This window comes from Platalea leucorodia (assembly GCF_965183815.1).
Source record: "Platalea leucorodia genome assembly, chromosome: Z".
In the NCBI taxonomy this organism is placed as follows: domain Eukaryota; kingdom Metazoa; phylum Chordata; class Aves; order Pelecaniformes; family Threskiornithidae; genus Platalea; species Platalea leucorodia.
Genome location: NC_138858.1, coordinates 24,853,341 through 24,873,446, shown reverse-complemented (window position 1 = coordinate 24,873,446; position 20,106 = coordinate 24,853,341). Strand labels below are relative to the sequence as shown.

The 20,106-nt window shown below is 42.8% G+C and overlaps 1 protein-coding gene across 1 annotated transcript in view; it reads right to left on the bottom strand.

Moving 5' to 3' along the window:
• The window catches only part of MAST4 (microtubule associated serine/threonine kinase family member 4), a gene marked incomplete at its 5' end in the record, with an annotated part of 314,645 nt that overhangs the window by 242,102 nt on the left and 52,437 nt on the right, over positions 1 to 20,106 (bottom strand). Inside the window, one exon of the mRNA XM_082336461.1 lies at positions 1,423 to 1,576. Coding sequence (XP_082192587.1) covers positions 1,423 to 1,576 — 154 coding nt within the window. The remainder of the gene's footprint in view (positions 1 to 1,422; positions 1,577 to 20,106) is intronic.

Here is a 20,106-nt window from a genome sequence, read left to right as displayed (position 1 = left end):
AAATACTGTTACAACGTTTCTGAAATCTTCATAATACAACTCTTGATAAAAATAAAGTTGCAAGGGAAATGGCAAATCTTACCCTAGTGACACTAGAAATCACAGTCTTTTCTTCACATAAATTATGATACAACTTAATTTTTTAAGTTACGTAGGTAAAAAAAAAAAAGTATTATTTGCCACTCATTAGAAACACTGTAGGTGATTCTAACTACTACTGATTGCAGATAAAGAGAAGTATTGCAATAGCTTCTTGGAGCTTCTTCCAGTGTAAGGACAGGGAGAGGTGTGGGAAGGAAGCAAGAAAAGCAAATACTTTAAAAGCACTTCCCAGTCACTTATGGCAGAAGAGTCACCTCTATCCACTCTGGCACCATTTTTCATCCCCGAATGAACATCTGAACAATGTACATAATTCAGAGACAGCAGACAGTCACATCTCAAGTAAATGCCATTTCAACTTTCTCCAGCCTGAATTTCACCTGTTTGATTTTGATATCAATCAACATCACTTGAACAGATAAAACAAGATGTTGAGTCTCAAATTTACCCCTTCCACTAAATTCACTGAAATCTATTGTCCCTCTCACTAAGTACTTAATATGCTGTTCTTCACAACAAATTCTTCAAACTGTTAGAAACTGTGCACTTCAGGAATATATTTAATTGCCAAATTCTAGTGAATTTTAGAATTATTTTTCTTGAAATACACAAAGCAAGTGCCAGTTCACCTGTCCCAATGTTTTCACATTCATTTCACTCCACACCCAAAACCAATCATTCTTCAGTGACTGCTGCAGCCATACAACTCCCAGGACACAATAGCGATTTCAGCATCTGGCATCTTCCACAGACACTATCAGGGCAGGGAGGGCCTGAGCGCTCCTCAAGCATCCTGCTACCTCTGCATGGCTCCATGAAAGAGAAGTTGCAGTCCACAGCCAGTGGCTAGCTGACAATGCCCCTCCTCCCCTGGGAGTTCTCCACCAGATAAATGAGGCCAAATTGCTTTTTCTTTAATGAAATCAAGTCTAAAGGGACCATCTGTGCACTTCAGCTCCTTGAGGAAACAAGATGTATGTGATCCCATGGATGAATGCATGCAAACATATCTCAAACAACCCTTAAACCGCCAAACTAAGTCAGCAAGATAAATATCATATTCCTAAAAATTTCAAGAAATGGGTCATTTTCAGGCTGTGCTTGGCCACCTATCAGCAGCCAATGGAGGTAGAGCCTCAGACATGAGGTCACCCCACTGAAAACAGGGGAAACCATGTGGAAGAGACTTTATGGAAACTCCAGGTGGAGCTCACACCCCCGCGAATGAGTTCAGCCAGAAGGCAAATGCCAGGGGTCAAGGTGCCATCAGCTCCACAGCTGCTAAACCTCCAGGTGACATTACACACACCCCAAACTCACCAGTCAGAGCACCTCCAAGGCTTCCTCTTCTGAGCTGTCTCCCATCTTCACTCAGCTGCCTCTTAAATTTAGAAGACTTTCCAGGGCCAGAAGAGACTTCAGGACTGCTGGATTTTCGAAAAGGCATAGGTGGGGGGGACAATATGTGATCAAGCTGCAAAGAAACAGAGAAAAAAAATGTATATATATATACTGTTTAAACGCTTACCTTCATTGGAAAAAAAAACCACTAAGTTACCTTTACCTAAAGATTATGACAGCATTTGGGAAAAAAGCGTTTACAAAGATCTTATGGTAATTAAATTGCTAACTGAAACCGAAAATTTGGCAAGTGCCAGATTTGTGGCTGGCTGTGTAAGAAAGCCATCCTCATCTTGTACGGCTCACACCACTTCCTACCACACTCTCGGACACCGAGCATTTTCTGCAGTGGTCCCATTTCAAGGTACAAGGGACCAGACTTCAGCTTACTCGACCTTCCATAAAGCAGTCTTTTTGCAACTGTGAACCATCTGACCTTGCAACCTATGCGTTCTGCTCTTGCCAACAGTTTTCCTTACCAATTTCTCCCCACCTTCACGGGAGCAGTCACTAGATGGCACTGTACTACCAACAAAATGCAAACCCCTGCCCAGTCTACGGAAATACTGATAATAGATTTATCAACGCCAGTGGGAAAAAAAAAAAAAAAAAAAAAAAAAGCTATCCTGTTTATAAAACAGGCATTCATTTACACTGACTTTGAAATAAGTGTAAATACATATCCTCATTCTTCAAATTCTGTTCCTGTCATCATTCCTACACAACAATTTAGCCCTCTGGTTTTGACAATACATTTAATGTGTCAATATTCAATGAAATTCACAAAAACGAAAAGCAAGAGAGCAAATACAGGCAAAGGAAGAAAGAGCAAGGATGCAAGTAAGTAAAGTAGAAAGAGTTTTACAAGCATCCTTCTCCTTAAACTGGTGCAGTCGCATGGTGTCACTATTTTGCAAACCACTCAAATGTTTTTCTATAACATTTTAAACCTGATTCTTACCACAAGCCAAGCACATCGAAGTCTTTTAGATTTTTACAGTTTATGTACTGAGACTTATCAGCCAGTCTACATATCACCTGCATACCCAACTGCTTCATCCTCTCTGTCCACTGAAAGGAAGGAGTCAAGGTCACCACAGGCACTGATGAAGATGAACAGTGAAGGCCATTTTTGCTTACAGTTAATCCCACAGCAAAGTACTGTATGCCCTACAAAGCATTTTGAATCCCATGTTAGAATTTCTTTTGTATTTAATATTTCAGGTTATTTAGTGTTTTGGTTTTCTTTAATCAAATCTGCAGCTTATTGGAAAGGTTTGCAGATACACTTCTAAAGCATCAAGAAACACAGTGGTTTCTGAATCTGCTTCTTCAGCATATTAAGACTCATTCATGTTCACAACAGACACTGAAGTAACTGATGAACTCACAGCCCATGCCTTTAAGCAATTTCCTAAATCAGGAGGTTTTGGGGCCACAAAGAATAACCAGGTAACCATTGTTACCATTCATCTTTTACAAACTGTCATGGTTTAACCCCAGCCAGCAACTATGCACCACACAGCCGCTCGCTAACTCCCTGCCCCCGGTGAGGTGGGGAAGAAAATTGGTAGGGTGAAAGTCAGAAAAACCCGTGGGTTGAGATAAGAACAGTTTAATAATTGAAGTAAAATGAAATAGAATAGTAGTAGTAGTAATAATAATAATAATAATATAATACAATAATAATATAGAAAGCAAGTGATACACGACACAATTGCTCACCACCCACCGACGATGCCCAGCCCGGTCCCGAGCAGCGATCGCTTTCCCCCCGGCCAGCTCGCCCCAGTTTATGTACTGAGCATGATTTCAGAACAGCCCCTTGGCCAGCCTGGGTCAGCCCCCCTGGCTGTGCCCCCTCCCAGCTCCTTGTGCACCGGGCAGAGCATGGGAAGATGAAACGTCCTTGACTGGTGCGAGCACTACTTAGCAACAACTAAAACATCAGTGTGTTATTAACATTATTCTCATACTAAATCCAAAACACAGCACTATACCAGCTACTAAGAAGAAAATTAACTCTACCCCAGCTGAAACCAGGACAGTATCCACCCCTTATTTCATACCATATACGTCATGCCCAGGTCTTACACTTTCAAATACATTCCAATTAATCACTACCACTTTTCCAGTCTTTTGATATATTTTTATAGATATACACACATATATAGATACAGTTTTCCTAGTCTATAGGCTATCCCTCCACAAATGTTTGTTGAGTTCATTTAGTCCATGACTTTGGGCTTCATCTGTCATAACAGTCTTTCAGGGCAGGAGAGATGGTGTGTGGTGTTAAATTGTTGCATGCTGAAGCCAGTTCTGGTTCCATCACCGCTATACTTTGCTCCGTTTCCTCAAAGTTCATTCTTCATTAATTTGGGTGATTCTTACTGTATACTGTTGATATGGCATATAGCAACCATAGTAGTGATGACATCCAGTATTATATAGCAACTAACATTATACAATTCAGTTCATTGGCTATTTTCACCCAAAATCAAATCCCCTTGAGGTACACATCGGACTTCCCCATCCTCCCGCATCACCCACCAAGTGCATCCAGGTCCTTGAGCAAAAGCAATTCCACGAATGGGTTTACCTCTGCTTGAAGCAGGAGTAACCCAGACCATCTTCCCTGTCATATTTTTTTAGGTGGATTACAGGGACTTTATCCCCCTCTACAGTACGTGAAAGTCTTGACTGGGCAGGGCCAGCTCGATTGGCAGATCCCCTAGTGTTGACTAACCAAGTGGCCTTTGCTAAATGTGTATCCCAGTGTTTGAATGTCCCACCACCCATTGCTTTTAGTGTAGTCTTTTAATAGTCCATTGTATCGTTCGATTTTCCTGGAGGCTGGTGCATGATAGGGGATGCGATATACCCACTCAATGCCATGCTCTTTGGCCCAGGTGTCTATGAGGCTGTTTCGGAAATGAGTTCAATTCTTTCTGGGGTGCCATGTCGCCACAGGACTTGCTTTTCAAGGCCCAGGATAGTGTTCCGGGCAGTGGCATGGGGCACGGGATATGTTTCCAGCCATCCAGTGGTTGCTTCCACCACTGTAAGCACATGGCACTTGCCTTGGCTGGTTTGTGGGAGCGTGATATAATCAACCTGCCAGGCCTCCCCATATTGATATTTCAGCCATCGTCCTCCATACCAGAGGGCTTGAACCGCTTGGCTTGCTTGATTGCAGCGCATGTTTGGCATTCATAGATAACCTGTGCAATAGCATCCATGGTGAGGTCCACCCCTCGATCACGAGCCCATCTATATGTTGCATCTCTTCCTTGGTGGCCTGAGGTGTCATGGGCCCACCGAGCTAGAAATAATTCACCCTTATGTTGCCAGTCCAGGTCCACTTGAGCCACTTCAATCTTAGCAGCCTGATCCACCTGCTGATTGTTTTGATGTTCTTCAGTGGCCCGACTCTTGGGTACGTGAGCATCTACATGACGTACTTTTACAACTAGGTTCTCTATCCGGGCAGCAATATCTTGCCACAATGCAGCAGCCCAGATGGGTTTGCCTCTGCGCTGCCAGTTGCTCTGCTTCCATTGCTGTAACCACCCCCACAGGGCATTTGCCACCATCCATGAGTCAGTATAGAGATAGAGCACTGGCCACTTTTCTCGTTCAGCAGTATCTAAAGCCAGCTGGATGGCTTTCACCTCTGCAAACTGACTTGATCCACCTTCTCTTTCAGCAGTTTCTGCAACTTGTCGTACAGGACTCCATACAGCAGCTTTCCACCTCCGATGTTTCCCCACAAGACGACAGGACCCATCAGTGAACAGGGCATATTGCTTCTCATTTTCTGATAGTTTATTATATGGTGGGGCCTCCTCAGCACGCGTCACCTCCTCCTCTAGTGATATTCCGAAATCTTTGCTTTCTGGCCAGTCCATGATCACTTCCAAGATTCCTGGGCGACTGGGGTTTCCTATTTGAGCCCATTGTGTGATCAGTGCGACCCACTTACTCCATGTAGCATCAGTTGCATGATGTGTACAGGGGACCCTCCCTTTGAACATCCAGCCCAGCACTGGCAGTCGGGGTGCCAAGAGGAGCTGTGCTTCAGTACCAACCACTTCCGAAGCGGCTCGAACCCCTTCATAGGCTGCTAATCTCTCTTTTTCAGTTGGAGTATAGCCAGCCTCGGATCCTCTGTATCCCTGACTCCAAAACCCTAGGGGTTGACCTCGAATCTCCCCTGGTGCTTTCTGCCAGAGGCTCCATGTAGGACCATTCTCCCCGGCTGCAGTGTAGAGCACATTTTTAATATCTTGTCCTGCCCAGACTGGCCCAAGGGCTACTGCATGGACTATCTCCTGTTTAATTTGTTCAAAGGCTTGTTGTTGCTCAGGGCCCCATTTGAAATCGTTCTTCTTCCGGGTCACTTGATAGAGAGGACTTACGATGAGACTGTAATTTGGAATATGCATTCTCCAAAAACCCACAATGCCCAAGAAAGCCTGTGTTTCCTTTTGCTGGTTGGCGGGGACATGGCTGTTATTTTGTTGATCACATCCATTGGGATCTGACGACACCCATCTTGCCATTTAATTCCTAAAAACTGGATCTCCTGTGCAGGTCCCTTGACCTTACTTTGTTTTATGGCAAAGCCGGCCTCCAGAAGGATTTGGACTATTTGCTTCCCTTTCTCAAAAACAACTTATTCTGTGTTGCCCCACATGATGATGTCATCAACGTATTGCAGGTGTTCCGGAGCCCCACCCTGTTCCAATGCAGCCTGGATCAGTCCGTGGCAAATGGTGGGGCTGTGTTTCCACCCCTGGGGCAGTCGATTGCAGGTGTACTGGACCCCCCTCCAAGTGAAAGCAAACTGTGGCCTGCACTCTGCTGCCAAAGGGATTGAGAAAAACGCATTAGCGATGTCAATGGTGGCATACCACTTGGCTGCCTTTGACTCCAGTTCATATTGAAGTTCTAGCATGTCTGGCACGGCAGCACTCAGTGGTGGCGTGACTTCATTCAGGCCCCGACAGTCTACTGTCAGTCTCCACTCTCCATTAGACTTTCACACTTTCGGACTGTTAAAAGGTGAGCGAGTCTTGCTGATCACTCCTTGGCTCTCCAGTTGACGAATCAGCTTATGGATGGGAATCAGGGCGTCTCTATTGGTGCGATATTGCTGCCGGTGCACTGTTGTGGTAGCGATTGGCACTTGTTGTTCTTTGACCCTCAGCAACCCCACAACAGAAGGGTCCTTCGAGAGACCAGGCAGGGTAGACAGCTGTTTAATTTCCTCCGTCTCCAAGGCAGCTATACCAAAAGCCCACCGGTACCCTTTTGGGTCCTTGAAATACCCTCTCCTGAGGTAGTCTATGCCAAGTATGCACGGTGCCTCTGGGCCAGTCACAATGGGGTGCTTCTGCCACTCCTTCCCGGTTAAGCTCACTTCAGCCTCCAATACAGTCAGCTGTTGGGATCCCCCTGTCACTCCAGAAATACAGATGGGTTCTGCCCCTTCATAGCTTGATGGCATTAGGGTACATTGTGCACTGGTGTCTACTAAAGCCTTATGCTCCTGTGGGTCTGATGTGCCGGGCCATTGAATCCACACAGTCCAGTACACCCGGTTGTCCCTTTCCTCCACCTGGCTGGAGGCAGGGCCCCTCTAGTCCTGGTCATAGCATTCGTTACTCACTTCTTGTAAATGCGAATCAAAAATCCCTTTATTGAGATCGGAAGTAAAATTAGCCCTTCTACCCTGTCTGGGGAACTGCTCACTGGAAACTGGAGCAGCAATTTTCCTGGAAGAACCACCTTTTGTAATTGTTTTTTCTTGCAACTCACGTACTCGTGCCTCTAGGGTCGAGGTAGATTTTCCATCCCACTTCCTCATATCCTCTCCACGGTCACGCAGATAAAACCACAAGGTGGTCCGCAGTGTGTATTCACTATGTCTTCTCTCTTGAAGAGAGGGATGCTTACTCCTGATGGCTGAGATACTGGTCCGTACAGGTGAGAAGTAGGACATGTCCTCTTTGAATCGCTGGAACTCTCGGGATAATTTCTCAGCTAGCACGTCAGGCAGTTTCTCCACAGCTGAGACGCAGGCCCGTAGGGAGGAAGAGAGACTTTCTTCGTATTGTCGGAGTTGGCCAGCCAATTCTTCCACTGTTGGTCCCTCTTCATCTTTCCAGGTCATTACTGCCAAAGAGTTTGCATACGATGATGGTGCGCTCCATACAAACTTCCGCCACATGGGTCGTGTGCACTGGACTTCATCTGGATCTTTGGATAACTGCTCATTGTTTAAGTCATTATGCATCACCTCTAGCACGGCTAATTCCCTCAGGTACTGGATACCTCTCTCCATGGTGGTCCACTTGCCTGGCTGACATAAAAAATCTTCCTTGAAGGGATACCTTTCCTTCACAGCTGCCAGAAGTCGCCTCCAGAGGCTGAGGACTTTTGCCCCTTTTCTAATCGCTTTGTCAATGCCCCCTTCCCTAGAAACGGATCCCAGCTTCTTGGCTTCCCTACCCTCTAATTCCAGGCTGCTGGCCCCATTATCCCAGCATCGGAGCAGCCAAGTGATGATGTGCTCGCCTGGATGACGACTAAAATCTTTTTGCATATCTCGCAGCTCACTCAGGGACAGAGATCGGGTTGTTACCATCTCATTTGTGGGTTCTGCCTCTTCCTCCTCCTGTTCTTGTGATGGCCCTGGTTCATCATCAGCCCTTACTAAACGAGTTGATTTTCTCGTGTATTTTTTCTTCTGTATAGGGGCGACTGATACTGGTACAGATTGGTTCTCTGGTGTAGCCACAGCGCCTGTTACCGGGACTGGCATAGCCACGAAGCCTGTCACGGGGTCTGGTATAGCCACAGTGCCTGTTACCGGGACCGGTATACCTGCAGTGCCTGTTGCTGGGGCTGGCATAGCCACAGAGCCTGCTATGGGGGCTGGCATAGCCACAGCGCCTGTCACCGGCACTGGCATAGCCACAGCGCCTGTCGCTGGGGCTGGCATAACCGCAGCGCCCGTCACAGGGGCTGGCGTATCGGCAGTGCTCGTCACAGGGGCTGGCGTAGCCACAGTGTCTGTTGCGGGGGCCGGCATAGCCGCAGCGCCAGTTGTTTTGTTGTCAGATCCAGAGACCTTCTCTTCCCCTTGAGGGTTCTGAATAGTGTTTAATACATCTCGGTAGGCATGGGCCAGGCCCCAGCACATTGCAGTGATTTGTGTCTCCCTAGAATTGTCAGGATGACAGCATACTTTCTCCAAATGTTCTACTAATTTTTCAGGATTCTGCTCTTGTTCAGGGGTGAAATTCCAAAACACTGGAGGGGCCCACCGTCCTAGGCATTTGCCCATACACTCCCACACACCCTGCCACTCATAACTATCCAGCCTTGGGGCAGATCTCTGGATGATATTCTTGAAATGCTTATTAACCTTAGACAAAACCGAAACAATATTCCCAAGAACTATCAATGGACATATCTTAACTACCCAGGGATGTTCAAGATACAAAAAAGTTGTTGTAATGAAGGAGGAAACATCATCGAAGAAGGCAGCGAAGGTGCCATTCTGTATTTCCTCCATAAAAAACCTCTCAGAGAAAGAGGTATAATTGCTAATTGTCTCCATGAGGTGGTACCCGCAGTACAGTAATGGCTTCAGTACAGAACCCAAATACCAGATAGCGCTCAAGGTCAGTGTTTTAATAACAAATCTCCCAGGCAAAACACCACTAATCACGGCAGAGCACAGCAAACTGCAACACCCAGCACCAAACTTTAACACGTACTGCAAAAACAAGAGCATGGTGCAGATCAGGTAGACTAATACCAAGAGCAGATGAATCAATATTATGACCAGCAACTGTTAACAGATACAAATTCCTTAATACACTCCGATTAATCTGTTATTATCTCAAACCCTTTGTGCCCCACGTTGGGCGCCAAAAAGGACTGTCGTGGTTTAACCCCAGCCAGCAACTATGCACCACACAGCCGCTCGCTAACTCCCTGCCCCCGGTGGGGTAGGGGAGAAAATTGGTAGGGTGAAAGTCAGAAAAACCCGTGGGTTGAGATAAGAACAGTTTAATAATTGAAGTAAAATGAAATAGAATAGTAGTAGTAATAGTAAGAATAATAATAATATAATACAATAATAATATAGAAAGCAGGTCATACACGACACAATTGCTCACCACCCACCGACGATGCCCAGCCCGGTCCCAAGCAGCGATCGCTTTCCCCCCGGCCAGCTCTCCTCAGTTTATGTACTGAGCAGGATGTCACATGGGATGGCATAGCCCTTTGGCCAGTCTGGGTCGCTGTCCTGGCTGTGCCCCCTCCCAGCTCCTTGTGCACCGGGCAGAGCACGGGAAGCTGAAAAGTCCTTGACTGGTGCGAGCACTACTTAGCAACAACTAAAACATCAGTGTGTTATCAACATTATTCTCATACTAAATCCAAAACACAGCACTACACCAGCTACTAAGAAGAAAATTAACTCTATCCCAGCTGAAACCAGGACACAAACACAGGTATATCACAAGTGTTTGTATTTCCAAGTGCTAAGATACCTCACAAGGTGAATTTACAAATCAGTTAAAAAGGAAATTAATGACAACAGCTGGCTACTAAGAAAGATTATTTTGAGACTCTCACGTAAGTCTATACGCAGTCAAACTGCTCACTGACTGAAGGATGGCAATGATTGCTCAATGCTGCACTCCAGATGACTCCAAGCATCTGACAACATGATTCAATCAAGGCTTTGGGTGAGTTATTGGCAAAAATTCATGCACTTTCTTAAAACACTTCAGAGTAACCAACCACATTTTATATCTCTTCTTCCTGGCATATGGTTCATCAAAAGTTTAAACAAAAAAACCCAAACAAACAAAAAAAATCAACAAATGCACTAAGCTCCCTGCACACTAGCACTTAAGTCTACACAATAGAATTAGTGTCTTCCACCCTGTCACCTTTTCCCTGTATAATCAGTTATATAATCTATATAATAATATAGGTATATAGATGTGTATATATATAAGGTATATAATACGGCTGCTCCAGTCACTCCCACAATGAAGAGACTTGTGTATTCTATGACATGCAGCCTGATTACAAAATTCATTATTTCCAATTAAGCTGTGCTCCATTTCCACAGAAGAAACTTCAAGATGGGGCTATGGTACAGAGCAGCACAGTACTGTCCAGGTCCTCAATTCATATTTAAGATGCTTTTCCACTGACCAAACTGCCAGCTTCAGAAAAGTATGATTTTTGAAAGCTAAGACGGCTTAAATATCAACCCCCATTAGCTCATCATTTTAACAGCAATGCCCTGCCAGCATTTTCTTGCAAAGGCACATCCTTGTTGCTAAGTGACTCTACCACAACTAAAATTTCTGTTTAATACAATTCCAGCACCAACTCCAGGCACAGAAGTTCTCAACATTACAAACTTCTTCAAGGACTTGCATGGAAATGGAGAAGGAGACCCTGTGCAGCCGGTGATTGGGTCTTGGCCACTGGGACAAAAGCTACCAGCCAGGAGGAAGTAATTTTGACCCCACGTGAACTGGCCATGCCTGAGATCCTACATGTGGAGGTTCTTGGAAACAGGACTGGGGAGGAAAGAAAGGGAGGGGAAAGAGGGGAAACATCCTTCCCACCAACACTTTTCAACATGATGTCCTCAATTTGAAAGTCCATATGCAATCCTCTGACATGAATAACATAGGAATGAAATGCAATTTCTGAAGTTTTGCATTTTTAAACACAACAGGGTGCAATTCAGATTCTGTTGAAGGAGAACGTGATTCTATTACATGAAGATAACAAAACAAAAATAAGCATTCTTGCATATGACAAATTAAGGGTCAAAATATCACAGCAGTATTAGGTTTCACTAAGCCTTTCTTGGGGGCAGAAGTTCATTTTCATATAGGAACAGCTAAATTGAATATAGCAGACGACACACAACTGTCAGCTGGGTTTCAGCTGAATGGAGAGAACCATATCACATCACCTGAAGCTACTATACCAAAAGACATTATATGATCTAGCACCATAAAGAAACAATATGGAAATACGAGATTCAACATTTTCGTGTTGATGGCCAACTCCAGCTTTATGGAAACAATTACGCGTATATCAACAAAGCATTTCTGGAAGTTATCCGAAGGCTCGCTTTTACTTCCAAAGGGCGAAATAAGATCTATAGCATGTACAGCATGTATCTGAAAGGAGTCTGTACATTGTAACTGCTGTTGTAGTAGACCGAGAAGAGTAGACAAGGGTATACCCTCTAACAGCCTTGACATAACAACTCTGGATGCTGGGGGAATACAAGGGAAATGGACAGCAGAAAGTAGCCAGGCTTGCATGCTCCCCCTGAATAACTTCTTGTGCTGTTCTCAAAGAATAGACAGCTAGATGAACTGATTTAACCCAGAGGGGCTTTCTAGCCCCCATTCAGACCTTACTTCAACCAAAGCCTATGCAGCAGATGAAGAGGCATTCTGTCCTCAACGGAACAGCCTTCCCCTCCTGCCAGGCAGAGCATTCAAGTCCAAGTAAGTGAAACCAACAGAGAATGTTTTATTAGGTCCTGCTTCCTTGGAACACACAGCTGATCTGAAAAGGTATAACACAGCACACATTCAAATCACACAAAGTGGTTAATTCATCCAAAACGACACTACGATTGTTCAGTAATAAGATTGTGAAAAATTTAAATAAATAATAGCAAGACCTATTCAAACTTGTTAATACTTATTTGAAAGATCTTCTGGACACCTGAACACTATGAAACTTCAGGTTGTGTGTCTTATAAGGTACAGATCGGACACTGCTGTCCACAAGACAATATCAAAGCAAGTATCTTGAGGAATGAGGGTTGTTGAAATTCTACCAGAGAGATTTTAAATAATTTTACTCAAGCTGCTTCTACTCAGCACATCAAATAGTTTTGCCCAGCCACAATCATCACTCTACTGGTCTTTACTTCTTGCTTCCTAGCTATACGGACATGTGTAGATGTTGGATGGCATATAAGCACAACAGAAGAAACCAGGGTTTGGTTTGTTGCACCTTTTTTTCGGTGAAACTTGCTTGACAGCAAGTTGCAAGAAATACAATAGCTGTATCCCTGCAGGCAGTTTCCAACAAACAGATATTCATGCTATACTTTGAGGTTTTGGCTATCACATGATCTGCCCACTCTCTTATTACTGCACTCAGGCTGCAAACATATACCTCTCTCCACACTCTTTTAAAAGAAATGTTAGTGACTTAAGGAGCAATGAGATAATGGAGGGCAGTTTTCCCACTTGTCTATGGAATTGCAGGGCAGGGGAATAAAAGAATTTGAGAAGTTACTTCAGAAAGTCACTCCTACAAAGACCCATAACAGCTACGACAAAGTATATGAAAACAAGTATACGTCCTGTATCTATAGTACAAAGGGAGTTAAATTAGCTATTGAGAGTATACCGGCTGCTTAGAGAGGGATTTTTAATCAGTACACATCTCACCACCAGTCTTCTGCTGTTAATATTCACAATGCATGGATAGTTAACTTCTGTAAAAACGCTCCCTCCCCCAACATTAAATACTGAATAATTCCTTTCTGACAAAGGCACTTTGAAAGACAGAAAACACATGGCAAACTCCAAGCTATGCAGAATATACTGTTCTACAAAATCCATTTCTTCCAATCCATTTTTCCATACATTTCATAAAAAAATCTGGCTGTTTATGTTGTAGGTATGATTAATTTCTACAGGAAGCACTGTAAAATTTAGGAGATAACAGCTTTCACAAATCCCTATTCCCGCCCAACCCCCACCATGAATCTTACAAAAAGGAACAGACAGTATCATTAGAGGAGAATGGCTTAAAAATTACATAGAATAGAATCATCAAAATATCCTTACCATAGACTTCTACACGTAGATTTAATGATCCTATAGAAACATGATGGAATTTGAGTGACACTCTCCTCCAGGAATTTCCTCCAGGGAATCAGGACTGAATCAATTTGTCCTCAAACAATTTTTTTTGTCATATTTTGAAGCTATTAATTTTCTGTGTGAATAGAATCAGCTACATTCCTCTAACGAAAATTATTCTCATACTTTACTAGCCATGGACTTTTAACAGCTCACCTACTCAGAAAGGATTATCCTCATGTTTTTAAAAACCTCAGTAGCATTAAATCCAGCTGTCTACCATCGTATATTTATTCTACAGCTAGAATGAATTCTCTGCTTGATAATTATATCATCAAGTAGTCACATCAAGTACATCAGCCCACATGTCCTTATGAAAATTAAGGACATGACAACCAGTTCAAAATAAGACCTAGCATCAGCATTTAGAAGTACAATTTGAGCCGAGTACGTAATGAGGTCTGAGGCAGCCAGAAAGAAAATAATGGATTTCAGGAGAGGAAATCCATGGTACAAGAAGGTGAATGAAGTTGAGATAACACAATCACACTGATAACACCAGGGTAAGGAAAATAAGCTATTCTGAACTGCTGAGATTTGTTGCAACATGGGGTATTTTATTCTAATAAAAATTAAATTGAAATGAGAACTGAACTCATCTGCTTAAGTCCACCTTTTCTTGAAACACCCTCTATGGTTTTATTGTCTAAAATACTTCACCCCCAATCTCCCCTAATCGTTCCATAGGCAATATTCCTACTTCCCACGGAAACTGGGAAGTACAGGTCAAGTATTCAGTCTTAAAAATATGAACAAAGATGTTCTATTAAGCATTTTAATTTCTTCCTCTTGAACGCTGCACAACTCCAGTCTACCTCAGGTCGTGTCGTATATGCACATTAAATCCTGAAGTTTCCATAAAGAGGTTGTGCGCTGTAACCCAGTTTAAGCCTCCCCCAGTCAGGCACCAATCCAAAAGAGATATATCACCTGAAAATTCTCACATGTAGTGCACCGAAAGCAGAAAATATGCAGCATACTTTTACGGCTTCGTTTTTTTCATTATCAAGCAGAAGTTCCAAAATAAAATTCTACTAGTAACTATGCTGTAATCAAATATGACAAATCGCATCATACCTATCCAGATGTTTAAAGAAACAAGAATGGAAAGCATCACGCTCCAGTCCCATGCAGACAAAAGTATAAGAGCCTACCTGGTGGTGAAAAGATATTCACTTGTTCAGCAAAAACTCTCATCTTTATGAAGCGAAGTGTTTAGGAGGAGCATGGCTGCACAAACTTAACAAACCCCTCTTCTCTCTTGCATCTCCAGACATAAGCTGTGCCAGAAGCAAGCGTGCTTCTGAGGCCAGTTAAGACCCACTGCTAGTTCAACAGCGATTGACCCTTTGTAGTGAAGCAGACTGCTAGGAACATAAATCAATCTGTTTCTTCACATTATTTACACTGGGTTCCTCACAGCACACTGCCTCTCTATCTGGCTCCTTTGCGAGCATTTTAAGCACAGATACTGAAACATAATAGCCCAGCAAAGCACTTTTTTTGAGGCAAACTATACAAACTTACTTCAGATGGGTACAGGGAAGAAGTATGTTCTTATCACTTAAATATTCTCCCTAAGTCTAATTAAATTTGGCATAGATACATGACTTTTGATTGGCTGCATTGACACAGCAAGCAACACTGAATATGATCTTATTAATGGCTAAGATGGTATCTTCCAAAAGCCAAAGGCATCTTAGAATTTGTTAAAAAAGACATTTAAGCCAATTAAGAGCATAGTGCACTTTAGTTACTTCAGATGCTTTACCAGAATTCAGTAGAAACAAACTAGACTTGAGGACGAGATGCTACACTGAGGTAGTGTAGATGCCCAAGAGGTCAGTCTTACAGTACCATCATAAGCAGAGGCGCAAACGAATTTCCAACAGATATCCTGCAGTAACTCATGTCTGTGAGGAGCAGCTCCACTGCTTTTGGTCTCAACAACATCGACTTTTGAAGGATCGTGCTTGAGGGTGCAATCTGAGCAACCTGGGGGTACACAGGAGTCTCCATGAACCTGCATCACACCCAACAGCTGAAGGAGATTGTTAGCACTTCCAATTAAATCAGCTGATGGTTGGAATACTCTACATCCCCTTTGCCCGCAAGCAATATTAACCCACCTCAGTTCTGAGTAGGGTTTAGAGAAGTGTGCAATTATTCTGAATATTCACAGCTCTTAGAGCAGCCTCTCCTTTGCAGAACAGAGAAATACAAATAACCTAATTCTGCAGAGATAAAGGAAACACTTCTCCAAAAACTAACACCCCTTCCAAGAAGCCAAGGATAACGAAGCCGAAGAGTGGATGCAGAGGAATTCTCACCAGGCCACATGGATTTCACTGAACAAGGAAAGATCCCATTTCTTGCCCCCTTTCCTATCACACTTCCTTGAAAACAAGCAGAGGCTTTTCTTCCCCACCACCACCCGCCATATGTCAAGTAGGAAGATGACATCCCACATTTCTTAAATTCAGCATTGCCTTTCCATTCCCCCTCCACAGGAAGGATCTCCCTCAGCTTCAGCTGAGAGACCTCTCTAGCTCTCCAGTTGGATGGCATCTGTCATTCCTGTTCTAGGCTTCAAGACTTGGACCATCTCACTTCCCTCCATGACCTCCAGTTTCCTCATTAGGACAGTCACACTAGCCCGTCAGCTACTGCACAGCCAGCAAGTCAAGTCCTAGACTCCCTGTTGAAGGAACACAGTAAGAGGCAGCAAAAGGTCTTGTTTACAGTCAGGTTATTATCTGCTAATCATTCATACAGCAACTCTCAATTTACATGTGAACATAACCTGCAGCTGACACTGCAAACATGTCCTTACCAAGGTAAAGAGGAGAAACCCATTGTAAAGCTCTGCTGTTCACAAAGCATCACTTCTAATCATTTTATTTAATGATTTTGCAGCCTCCATATACACACAAACACAATGCTTAAAACTAAAGTCACTGTTCAAAATTGTCTAGTTTATTATGCTGAATATATGATGATGTATAAATAAACAGAATCAGCAAACCAAGTTCATGATGTTTTTCTATAGCACGTTCTTACCTATCATATCCTAGGTAGTACAGAAATATTTTAAGAATTCGGCTAAGGATCAATGGAGATACATCCACATTATTTTGCTACCCACTTCACACCCATTCTAGAAATGCAAACTTGACCTTAAAACAGTTGCATTTTTCTTGAAAACAAATCTGACCTCTGGTCAGCTAAAAATAAATGAATAAATACAACTCAGGAATATGAAGAATCAGCTATAGCTATGTTAAAAAAAAATCAGCTTGCATCCAATGCTTTTTCACAAACATATTTACACATGATTGTGCAGAAAATGAAGTGCAGCCTTCACAGTATTCCACAAGGCTAAGAAGAGGCCTATAAATATGCATGCACACTGCAGTCTGAGCCAATTATTACTTTACCCTGGTTAAGATGGAACAGTTTTGTTACAACATGATTGAGTCCTTCAGTTCTTGAAAGCCTCCTGTGTGTTGGCTCTGTACGCACAGATGGACAGACAGACTGCTCCCTTTCCAAAGAACAAAGGAAGCAACAGTATTCGTACTGAAGACATTGCTTCTAACAACTCAGCCTGCCCTAAGTCTCCTTGGATTTACTCACACAGCTTTAATGAACATGAAGAAAAAGATTAACAAATAGCAGGTTCTGCAGAGCTCCTGTAAGGCCCTACAACAAGAGCCAAAAACCTGAACTTGGTTCTAAATAAACATATATAGACATAGCTCAACTCGTGGTTAAAGGGGATTACATAGGGCACTTTACTCGCTCATAGCATCGAGACTTTCTTTTTAATCTGACAGTCATACAGGTATCTTCTCAGGAACACACATGATATACAAAGGCCTTTGCTTCTGACAAAAAAAGAAAGAAAAAATCACCTCATTTCCAACCTAGGGAAAACTGCCAATGCTCCCAAAAAGCAAGAGGAGTCAAAGCATGAGATGCAGCTGCAGCAGTTTAACCGGTCAGCCCTACTAGGACAGACACAGAGGTTCCAGACTCAACATAGCAGATTCTGTAAGGAAGTTTGCTTGATAATTTAATCCAAAAAAGCATGAAAACAGACTACGGTTCGAGGGGTCTGTCCAATCCTCTCAGCTCTGCTCTAAGTATACCATCTAGGAAAAAAAAATCACCCTTTCTGTAGTGGTACAGCTCCTCCAAGCACTACCTAAGCATCAGGAAGCACACTCACATTTCATCTTCACTTCCAGAGTTTTAAAAGGGATCTGACAAAAGAAGACAAAAAAAAGAAAACCCACCCTTCGCTGCCCAGATGTGCAGCAGTGCGTGCCACCACTGTGCAGCAGGAAGGATACTCCCTTCCTGTCCCTGTCCTGCTGGCCATCTTGGCAGGAAAAAGTGCTTCATAGCGTTGAAATTTGCTGTCGGTGACTACTGCCACATCTGCCTGCTGCAAAAGACTCAGTGAGTAGCCAGGAGGCAGCAAGAGAAAGCTGGCAGAAAGCTGTTCAAACACCCCTGTTTCAGTTAGGGAGGAAACCAGGGACACAACCTAACTCCCAACCCTGGGGGGCAGCTGTTTCCCAGACCCTGGGAAACACATTTGCTGGGGCAAAGGGACAACTGGAAACCTGCATGCTTGCAGTGTTAAAGAAGAAAAAACACCCATACACACAACAACATTTCAGGAATGACAAGATGCTGCAGGTTTAAGGTGTAGGCATCACCACAAGCACTTCAGCAGTCCTGCTCCTTCCAGCAGGTCCATGGACACTGAGGAGCAGTGGTGGCTGACCTCTGCTGTGTCCCCACACAGACACGACTTTGCAGGGTATGGAAGAGTATGTTGCAAAAATCACATCTTCGTAACACAAAGCACACACTTCAGGGGGGGTGTTTTGTTTTCACTGATTTATCTACTCCCAAGAAGTGGCAGAGAACAAAGACAACGAAGTTTTCAGCTGAAACACTAGGAACGAAATGTCAACAATTTTAAATGAAAATTACTAATACTGTGCATCACTTAAAAAAATTACATGACCCAAAGTAGTATTTTCTTAGTATCCCTTGCATAAAGCCTCTTTTTTTGGCAGATTTTTTTTCTTTTATATTCTATGGCTGTATTCATTTTCTTACTATCATCTGCAGAGCTATTAGTAGCAATGCTATGCACTATGCTCTGCTGTAGAGAAAAATATCAAACTAGCCACACTGAGTATTTCTTTAATTTCTCAATGAAAGGAGAAATTAGCTACACAGCAAATGGAAAAGAACTTTGATATTTCTAGACACCACAGGCATAATTTTCACCCTTAATTATTTTAATGATCCTTTTTACAGCACAAGAAAGCCATGACAAATGCGTGGAAATATGTATTTATATTCTGTGTATGTGCAGGCTTCCACATGCACACCTTACTTCAAACATCTCCAATGCTGTTGCTCATACACAGATTTTTAAGAAAGATTTTTTCCTGGCTCTTTAACTAGAAGGATGAAAATTTAGTAAAACTAACCTTCAAAGTCACTTTCAATTGCAAAAAAAAAAAAAATTGAAATACATAAGAAAGAGACCTATTCATCTTCATCAGCTGTTGACACCATCATCATTCGTCTCGTGAAAAAAATAATTCAGAGGAGAATATATATCTCTGGAAAGAGGTCGGGGTTTTTTTTTTGTTATACCATGAATACTAATGAAGTGAAAGCAGTTTAGCTCTTTATAAAATCTATTTCCATTCACATTCACCAATGAGCTCCTAGACTACCTATAAAGGTTTCATTTATTCTATCACATTGGAGGCCTCAGAAAACTAATTGTTTATTCAAGTCTATCTGCTCCATCCATGCTCAATTAGGTCTCACTTTTCCCTCAGTTACAGCAAAATTAAAAACAAAAATGCAAGGTGAAATATTCCTCGTTCCACTGACCAGCTCCCCCTAACAAGCCACTCTCAACAACTGCTGCTGCAAGCGCAGCGAGAGCTTCTTGACCATAATGCAGCATTTGAGGGACCTACCCAGCGACTTACAGAATTCCTACTCATTAACTTATTCCTCTGACTAACGGAAAACACATTCGTAATGCAGTCTTCTAATAAGCACTACCAAGCACTGTTAAGTGTAACCAGGCATTCCAGCTACAGCAACTCACAAGTACCTCAATTTTAAGAACAGCAGACATCATCTTTACACACAGTGAGAAATAAAAATATTCTCAATTTATTATTCCTTATTTAGACCATTAAAATATTAAATTTCACCATACAAAGCTTCAAATTCAGCATCACTTTCATTAGGAATAACGTATCAAAGGGAATCACAACACATTTATGCAAGGCAGGTACAAAACAAAAGAGAGAAACCCATGATGAAATGAGCTTGGAGTAAAAGGTTCTTAGCATGTAATGGAGCTGAAGTTGATCCATAAATCAATGCAAGATGAAAGCAAGATTATTTATGTGAAGGGGTTGCATTGTTAATTTACAGTCTGATTTAGAAAAGAAACGCTTTACTTGATCAATGTACCAGTGATGTGCATGTGTGTACTTGAGCACAAGTTAATAATAATTACCAGTAGGTGTATCGTCTC